A 9,946-nucleotide genomic window follows, 5' to 3' on the forward strand; every position below is an offset into this window, starting at 1 on the left:
GGGGCCTGTGCTGCTACAGAGAGAGAGAGTGAGAGAGAGTGAGAGAGTGTGTGTGAGAGAGAGAGAGAGGGGAAGGCAGCTGATTCCGGTCTCTTTTTTTCCTCCTCTGCCTCTCTCTTTGAAGAGGGGTAGGGAGGAGCATCTGTCAGCCCCATCTGGGGTGCCCTATGTCCCCAGTAGCTGATTTGGCCTCAACCATGGCAGAGAGACTAATGAGTTTAGAAGGAACTAAACTACTTTAATGAAATATTAATTATAAAATAAAAATAAAATAATGAAATATATACAAAATCATATCAAGCTCCCAGGATGACAGATGGGAACTGGATTCTGGATCTGAATTCAGGATGGAGATCAAAAGCAGACGAACAGAGTCCTCCTTGGATATTGGCCATTGAAGAAGGGCTGAGCCTTTGATCCCTCAGCTTTTATACTGAGCATGAGGCAGATGGGATGCAATACCCTGTTGGTCAGTTTTGGGTCACCTGTCCTGTCCGCTCCTCCCCGCAAGTGGGACCCCTCTATGCTTTGCTGCTTCCGACCCTCCAACGGGGCAAATAACCAAGTTATCTGCCCTTGGGTGTTATAGCAATAACTATAAGCAAGAGCCTCTGCATACCATGCCTGGGCATCAGCTATAAACATAGGTCTTATCACTCAGAGAGCAGTGTCTGCACAATATGCTGTTAATTTCAGCAGTTAGAAGAGGCCTAGCTAAGAAGTAAAATTACTGAACAAAATTGGTTCTGTTTTACCTCTAACCAGGACACGCACCTGCCAAAATTATTCACTAGTGTTAAAAGAACTGGCTAGCAAGCCTGGCTAAACCTGTGCCCTGTGTAAGTTAGGGATGGTACCTATAGCTGTCCTTTGGGGACGGAAAAAGACTAGGGAAAGCTCTTCAGGCTCTTTTCAAGCTATTTGATTCATGCGGTATTTTAGAATAGCCTGGGTGGAGGAAGAGTGCGGTCTATTAGTTACAAGAAGATTGTTCTTTTTTCATTGTGCACAAGAGCTTCCAGTTCACTGTCATTTAACTGACAAACCAGAAGATATGATGGGAGAGCCTCCTCCTCCTTTTCATTCCTACCCTAGACTTCCATACACACATTTTTGGAAGTTAAGCTGATGAGAGGGCCTCGACCATTATGAGATGTATAGTATTACATAATGACCTTAAAGCAAAAAACTTGGGCCAAGACTGTTGCAAAAATAGAACATGATACAAAGGCCTACAGTCCTTAATAAGCTGTACCAAGGAGCAGAGTAAGTATTTTACCTGCATTTAAACAGGTTTTCTCTCCTCCTTTTATGTTGTCAGTTTGACATGAATCTACTAAGAACCAAGGAAGATGTGAAGGGAGAGAAGATACCGTCTCGTCTCATCTGTTTATTTCACATAGTTGCTGCACTTTGGGGTAGGTTTTAGCTCTATTGTTTATTACAAATAATAAAGGTGACAATTATTACTCATTTTTTATTAGGGGGTTATTAATTAATTCAAACACTGCTTATAAATGTTAAAGAATTACATTTGGGGCAATGTAAGACACTCCTGAAGCAAAAGATGACTGGCAGAGGGCTGCACGGATGGCCATGGCCATGGAGTATCTTGAGCACCCAAGCTGCCATCTGCCAGCGTTTCTGCCCCGCGGCTCAGCTGGTGGAGTGCGTCATGTGACTGCTTAGCAGGCAGTAGTTGTACTGAAAATGGTTTGAAGTACATTGCTTGAATTTGCACTGGGATGGCTGGAGAAAAGTCATCTGGATTGCCCTGCTGGCTGAGCTGGAGAGGGCATCAAAATTTCCAAGAAGATGGCTGCAGCCGGACATTGGCCAACAGCCTGACAAGTTTTGCTGCCTACCAGAGTATTTTTTTGTCAGGGATAAGGAGGAGCAGAAATATACTTGTAGACTAGATTTCATTTAACTTAAATCATTTTTACTTATGGGCTTTAGGTTTTACAAAACAGGAAACAGTAACAGGGCTGTTTTCCAAGGACTGCATCCTCCCTTGTCCTTTCCCACCTGGGGACGATGAAGTAATTTACTGGAAGAAAGGGGACAAAAATGTGCACAGATACTACTACCAGAGGGATCAGCTTGAAATACAAGACCCAGATTACAGAAACAGAACACACCTTTTCCACGAGAACATTCCTGGTGGAAATGCCTCCTTGAAACTTCATAACTTGACCTTGACTGATGAGGGCACTTACAGTTGCTACGTGGGAACACACCAGAATAAAACAGAAGTGGAAGTCACGCTGAGCGTAAGAGGTCAGTAAGACACCAAAAGTGCTTGGATCACGCCAGTGGAAATGGTATTACACCAACAGATTTTCTCTTGTTATTTCTCATATGAAATCAAAATCTTCCAACCTAATAGAGCAGCATCTTTTGGGCCTGGTGGTGTTATCAAGCAATTCATTTTCTCTGGTGCAAAGTTGTAACGTGAGTTGAAAAATTACAGTGCAGCACATCTTCTCATAACCTACTGCACTTCTAAGGGGTAATTAGGTAGTATACTTGAGGTTTAAAATATTATGTGGCTTCTCAGAACAGTACAGACCCTGACATTGACAGTAAGTAAAACTATGCTTTCTTCTGAAATCAATCACAGATTAAATTTTGTTCTCAGTTATGTTTATTCTCCCCAATGTTATTTCAAAAGACCAATCACTTCAAGTTAAAAACGATTTTGAAAGTAGTGGGATTGATTTTATTTATTTATTTATTTTAATCTACAGTTTCCTCTTATTATGCACTGGAGTACCAAAAGAGAGAGACAAGGAGGGTGCTGAAGTGCTATGCCTTTCTCACTCATCCCGCACCAAATATATCTTGGGTACGAGGCAATACATCTATCCAAGAAACAGATCGGGAGGAAGCCTGGGATGGAGTTCTCTATTCTCTTAGAAGTGACCAGAACATTCTAAGCACAACTGATCCTTACTACTGTCATATTCGTCTCCCTCATGAAGAGTGGGCTGCTGAATGGAAGATGCAAGGTAGGAATGAATGGAAGTCTCTTCCTGCATTGTTACTGAATGTCACAGCTGGTTTAGGAGCCAAATTAAATACAGTACTTTTGCAGTGGGGCAACACAGATAAGGGATGGTGCAAAAGGATGTGCTTTCCTCTTTCAAACTCGCCTGTTACAATTACAAGGCAGCATATGTCCAAGAAGTAGGGATAAGAGGGGGTAGCTCACACTTCTGTAAGTTGGCTTTACTCTGCATGTTTTTTTCCGTATCAGCTTCCAAGTTTCAAGAGGTGCATAATAATCAAATTTTATCAAGCAAAGAATGAACTCGGACAAAATATGCGGAAACCTGTGGTGAACCTGTGGGTTACATGAGGGAGGGGAAAGTTTGCCTGCTGCTCTAGATGCATATGCTCCTTACTCAGTCCATGCCCCATCGTTTGTGAGAGTTTTTTCAGTGCCGTTTGATGCTTTCGTTGTACTTCTCTTCAAGTGCATTCTAAGTGCCGGGGTTGAGTGCTGGGGGTGGGTGGAAGGGCAGAGCTGCAAGCTTGCATTAGAGCAAACAGCCGCTCATTTTGTTAGTTAATGAAAAACGGGGCTATGAAATTTCGACGCTCCATTTTGTCCTCCTCCCAAATTTCACTGGAAATTCAGTTCAAGAAAATAACTGGTACTTTTCAACTCTCCTGTTTCTTAGGAAATATTTTTTAATTGGATCAAGAGCAATTCCCCTGTGAGATGTGCATGGCTGCTTCTATTGCCCTGATTTCCCCCTAAAGCGTACCCAGTCACTCTCAGTTCCTAATCCCCTGCATACGCTTCAGAACAAGAGTGCAGTTTCTAATTTACATACAATATGGAAGGTTTGAAGTATGGCATTATAGTAAGTAACAAGTGCACTTTAGGTGTCTATTTTGTTAACCTATCCTTCCGATCCACAAGAGAAAAAGGTACATTTCATTACACTTTTGTTGGCATCCGTCTATCCTCTCACTGGAACATTTTGAAAATATACTCCTTTCCTTTTTGTTATATAATAGCAGTGTGGGGTACAGTGTTGGGTTTTTTTTGTCCTCAGGGTTTTCAACACCACACCTCTGTTCATTCAGCTCTCCCTGCTCTTACCTGCTCCAAACCCAAGCGTGGTTATACCATGTCAAAATAACATCTTAGTCTCCTTTCCAGCAGACTACCAGCCACCACAGCTTCCTTCTTTCGCAGCGGATGCCTGCTGTCAAATTAATAGTTGTGCTATGTTATTAATTTGTCTTATATTGGTATTTTATACATTAGCTATTAGTTCCACTTACCTGCTCTTTCCTTCCCCTTCCTTTTTTTTAAAGCCATTCATTAATTGTAAGTGTTCCACACAGACAAATGAAGTACTCAAGTCCACCGTAGCTGAAAGTTATTTCTAACTAAATACAATCTTTTTATTCTCTTGATTAAATTATGTTGTAAGTTTTACCCTTTTGCTTTAAATGTGCAGGTATCTGATTAGTTGCATTTTCTGTGTGCTCCCAACACGTGGAATTTCATGCTACTTTACCCAGTAACTTGGACTAGGCTGAATCACTTTTATTAATGAGCCCCCTAATTAGAGGAGAAATAGGCAAATGAAAACAAAATAATTTTCATATGTATAGTTAATACCAATTAGATTCTTTTTTTAATGTAAGATAGATTTATTTTTAAAATCTTCAAATGCTTCCAGAAGCATACTATGGTGTTTGGATATGGTATCAAAATAGTGAAACATGTTTTTATGTTTGTCCACAGTAGTATGAGACTTCAAAAAAAAAATCAGAAAATGTCTAAATAACTTTTGCAGTATTTTCCCCCCAAAATTGAAGACGGCTCTTCAATTATCTGTTTCAGACCAACTGTCTAATGTGGAAGGAAGTAACACTACAATTCCCTGCGAATACAGCAATAACACTGCAAACACGGAAGGTTTCAGTGTTGTCTGGACGTTAAACAGAAATGCGGTGGTTTCAGTCCTGGCCTCCTTCAATGGTACATCTCACTCTTACCAGCCTCGAGTCCAGATAAACGAATATGACTTTTCACTGGTAGTGCATGATCTTACTGCAAACGACAGTGGAGAATATCTGTGCAATGTTTCAGTGCCTCACTACACAAAACTTACTGTGACAACTTTGCAAGTTGGTAAGTAGCTGCTCTTTCCAATTCGGACGACGAGGACCAGTGAGGGGAATGCAGAGCCAAAGGGTCAATCAGAAATCTAAAATATTTAGAAAAATTGTCTTGTGTAATAAGTACAGGTGGGGAGAAGAGATACTTTATTATTGTCCCAGGAGAAAAATGTTACCCAAGATGTATTTATTTAAAAACTTGAAGTTTCTTTTTTTTTCAATCAGCAGCTTGTGGGGAAGGTCTTAAAGTCAGTGGCTGCCCTCAGTTGCCACCGACTGCTCTCAGAGCTGAGGGCACAGGGAACTCTCAGAATCATATCCTAAATGCTCCGCTAAGCGCAAACACGGTCTTTAAAGGTAGCAGGAGGTGAAGGGAAGCCCAAAGATGGGGTATAAATTTGCCTGCAGAAGCAATCTTGCAGAGGAGAGTACACAGTTGTTATTTTCCAAGCTTTAATTCTACACAACAGGCCTTTTTTAGACCTGGGGATATATGTGTTTATATGCCTGCCTGCATTTTTATGAACTGTAGTAAATTTCCAGCTGTGAAGTCTTAGTTACAGTTATTTCATTGTCTCCAATTTCAAGCAGACTTACTGATTAACTTTTCTATCTATTGAAAACTCTTACCAAAGGTTAAAAATAATTTACTCCTGCTTTCTAAAATTATAGTGCAAACAAATTACAGATTTGTTCAGAAATAGTATGCTGTTTAGGATGCAGCTTCCTTAAATCCCAGTCCAAAGGGAGGAGGAAAAAAACCCATTCAAACAGTAGCACATTGGCATTTTGTGCAATTAGATAGAATACAAAAGACTGAAAACTAATAAAGGCACCTTGTTTGGTTTTGGGTTGGTTTTTTTTTTTAAGAAAGAAGAGAACTTGAAACAAGCCAGTGGGATGTGAAAAACAGAGGCAACATAGCAGGAAGGGGGCTAGAATAAGTGATAATAACCGCATATTCTTGTCTTCCTTTGTCCCCTCTCCCCCATGACAGCTTAGTTTCAGTCTGAAAACTTGATGTAGGGTGTGTTTTAAGTGTCAGTGGCTATATGCGGTCTGAAGGAGGGGAGTTAGAGGAACAAATGGTTGAGTCAGAGAAACACACTTCCTTGCAGCTCAAATTCCAGCATGAGCTGCATGGCTCTTCCTTATCCTGTAAACCTAATATTGTGCCTCTGAAGTGGACAGCGTGGAAAACTTCCAAAGAGTTACACACACTTAACTGATGCTCCTAATTTTCACACACAAGTCCGTTCATCTCCCTGTACATTTAGTGGAGACAGACATGTGCACCTGTCCAGTCTGAATATGGTCTGGATCATCCTCTACAAATGCCTTTCTCTGGCTGCTCTCTGCAGATGGATCTTACAATAGCCATAAGCGATGCGAATCCCCTTTTTAGCGGCTAAATTACTGTCCCTCTCACAGAATTTTCCTACTCGTGGACCAGAAATACATTGTACAGAACAGAGCAGACACTTACCAGAGAGATAAGCATCTTTGTGGCAGCACAGGCTGAAAGCAGATATGCAGATAGAGACAGTAGGCATAAAGGAACACGCTAGATGAGCACGTTGGATAGTGGTCGTAGCACAGTAGCTGCTCAACCATCAGAAAGATTTCCAAGTGCTACTGAAAAGCAGACTTCTAGGGCAAAAGTGAGATGAATTTACAATCACTTTGGAGTCCTTCTCCTGTGTAAAGTAAGGTCACAGCTTAAAGCTGCTCTACGAAAGGAACTGACAAGATATGAACATAGGTCTGCATGCGGGGACAAAGCCAAGCTAAAGGCAATGACCAGATTAAATGCTCTGTTTTGGCAGTTCTCATTTTTGAACTGTTTGCTAGACATCCTTAGGGAGTTGCCAAAGGAGCGCAGAATTTTTCAAATTCTTTGAAGGAGACTCAGCAGTGGAAAGGAAGCCTGAAGTAGAAGAACTGTACTTAAAGGAATGAGTCCTCCGGCTCTGAGTGTTCTCACGTTGTTGAAATTGGCTGGAGTAATGAGATGCTTGGTGCCATGCAAACGTTTCTGCTAGATGGGCTCTTAGCTCCTGTGGAATCTGTTGTTATCACCCACCTGAGGATCTACTGCTTCTTGCGCCCACCTGGATTGCGTGGGAAGTTGGGATCATGAAGTTGGGAAATGTTTTAGATGGAAGTTGCAAAGATTTCACAACAGAAATCATGAAATCTGTGGTCCAGGCTGGATAATGCTTACTGAGTTGTTCTACTGGAAATCAGCAGAACTGTTAATGGCACCGAGCACTGTACCTGGAGGCAGTGTTTACCATACAGGGCAGTTGAGTGTTTTTAAATGGGACTTGTATTAAGAAATCACCAAATCATATTACATGAGCACACATGGAATTTTGTATCAGCACAATTAAGTAAAATAATCTGTTTTCAGCTATGCACACTTAAGTCATTGAAGTATCACTTTAAAGTCTTATAGTATGGGTCAAGTAACTTGAACATTGTAGTATTAGTAACATTAAAAAGAAACTGAGACATTCGCCCTAAATCGTAGCTTTTAGATTATAAATAAGAGAAAAATCCTAGCTTTGATATACTTATTGAACAATAGTAAACATTAATTTGCAATATGAAGCACTTCTGTTAAACTTTTTGGAATTTGTATTTTTAAAGAAAATTCAGGTAGAACCGGGGAACTTGTGTCAGGAGTGATCACTACTGCAGTGGTGTTGCTGGTAGCAGGATTCTGTTTGGTGGTCTGCATCAAGGTATGTGCAATCATTAGGGGATTTATTTTTAAAGATACTATTAAGCTTAAATCCAGACCTTGAATGTTGACCAAAACTTTTTTTTTTTTAATGGGTTAAAGCAAACAAAAAAGACTGAAAATGTAGGATGATAAGTCTCAGCAGAAATAAATTGTCCTCATTCTTGCTCTTTTCTAAGTCCAGAAGGCCCTCTTTGGTACCTCTACGCAATAGCATTTTGGTTGTAACAATGTTAACATGACATTCCTTTGAGCAGATGCTATCCTGTGCGCTATAAAAAGATGAAAAAGTTGGTTGTCCTTCACAAATACTTTCTGATAACTTGCTTTAAAAACAATCAAACTGGTTAATTTTCTCTCACTTGTGTTTAAGACCCAAAAAAACCCAAACCAAAACATGAAGCCCCTGAAACAATACACATACCTAGTCTTCGTTAGGGCTCAAATTACTATTTCAATTATATCCAATGTCAAAGCTCACCAAAACTTCAGTGTGAAAGGTTATACTACTCACTTTGTTTAAGAGACTGTTATAACTATATGGTCCCCGATCTCATCTCTCTACACGTCACTAGTGTTTACCAGAGTACAGCATCTTCGTTTTATTCTTGTGCATTTGTAATAATCTGGTTCTGTGTTACAGTATTCTGTCTCCTTCCTCTGCGTTTGTGGTGAGGATCTTTAAAAATGAACTTTAGCTCTTAGTCCTTAGGGTACATCTTTCTGTGACTGACAGTACAGCCCTATTCATGGACCATACCTCCAAACTCCCAGGGCCTTAAGATTTTGTCAAGCCTGAATTTGATAGGTTAGGAGATGTTGTATGATGGTTATCATGAGGTTCAACAAGAACACACCAGAAAGAAAACTCTAAAATTAAGTCTCAGGCTTTTTTCAGTTTTCTCTCACTTAGAGATTCACTCTCATGCTTCTTATTAGTGAATTTTAGCGCTAACATGCTTTAGGGATGATAACATACTTTAGAGATGTAGCAATTTAGATTAATTTATCTTGGGATCTGTTGAGACCTTTAACATATCATAATCAGAGGAAGTGGAACAGTTTACAGGTTAACTCAGTTCTGATTACATTGATGGAGGACTAGATGAAAGAAACAAGGATGTTTCTGCACTGTTATGTGGATGTTTATTTTACTCGGCTAATGTTAAAATGGAAAATACTGACTTACCTTATAGGGAGTGTGTCCTGTTCTGTTCTCATTAGAGGATTAATTTTACACATCAGTAGTTCTCACAAAAATTTTTCTTTTTACTAGAAATACAAAGGAAATCTTTTGAGCACCCTGACATGCTCTAAGAAATCCATCTCTGCACAAATAGATGCTACGGAGCATGATTCTTTCTTGGAGGCTGAGGCAAAAACCACGACAAAGGCCAAATAATGGACTCGTATTAGGAAACAAAATCAATCATCTTGCTTACATTAGCCTAAGTGAAAATAAACCAGAAATAGTCGGAGTTGCAGCATTATGAACATTATTCTCAGTATATTTTTCTGAAGAAAAGCTCCTACATTTTTAAGACTAAAACTCTATGACTAGAAAAACTCAGATAAGAAAAGTAAAGGCTTAAGGTAAAGAGCTTCCTGGCATTGGCGATGGGGTCTCCAGATGCAGCCGGAGACCTGACACCGTGGTGTGCTCCAGAGAGGTCATCTTCCGCCTCCTTCTTGTCCTGCTTCTCACAGCTTGAGTTGTCCTGCTGCCAGCAGCATTTGGAGGAGAGCTTCATCTGCCTGGAAAGCCAGCAGCCCGCAGTGAATAGGACCAGGGGTGCTGCAATGGTCCAAAACAGCCACTGCTGCCACAGCAAGATCTGCATGGTTTCTTCCGTGCTCTCTCTCCTCTGATCTTCAGCAGCCGAGTCATCTCGTGCTGAAGATACTCTTCCTGCTGCTTCATTTGCTCGGCCGTGGTCACCTCTATCTAGTGCTTGGTCTTGGGTGCTTGCTGGAGTGCCAGCAGAACCAGGACAAGGACAACAGCCGCAGCCATGATCTGGAGGGCGTGGGAGAGGAGGGGGGTGAGCAGGGCTG

General features: G+C 40.8%; 1 protein-coding gene across 1 annotated transcript in view; it reads left to right on the plus strand.

Annotated features, from left to right (window-relative positions):
• The window catches only part of HHLA2 (HERV-H LTR-associating 2), a 14,876-nt gene extending 5,583 nt beyond the window's left edge, over positions 1-9,293 (plus strand). The window contains exons 2-5 of the mRNA XM_009886439.1: positions 1,960-2,280; positions 4,868-5,158; positions 7,798-7,892; positions 9,168-9,293. Coding sequence (XP_009884741.1) covers positions 1,960-2,280; positions 4,868-5,158; positions 7,798-7,892; positions 9,168-9,293 — 833 coding nt within the window. The remainder of the gene's footprint in view (positions 1-1,959; positions 2,281-4,867; positions 5,159-7,797; positions 7,893-9,167) is intronic.
• Positions 9,294-9,946: the final 653 nt, after the last annotated feature.

Source organism: Charadrius vociferus, unplaced genomic scaffold, assembly GCF_000708025.1.
Source record: "Charadrius vociferus isolate BGI_N301 unplaced genomic scaffold, ASM70802v2 scaffold496, whole genome shotgun sequence".
Classification (NCBI taxonomy): Eukaryota; Metazoa; Chordata; class Aves; order Charadriiformes; family Charadriidae; genus Charadrius; species Charadrius vociferus.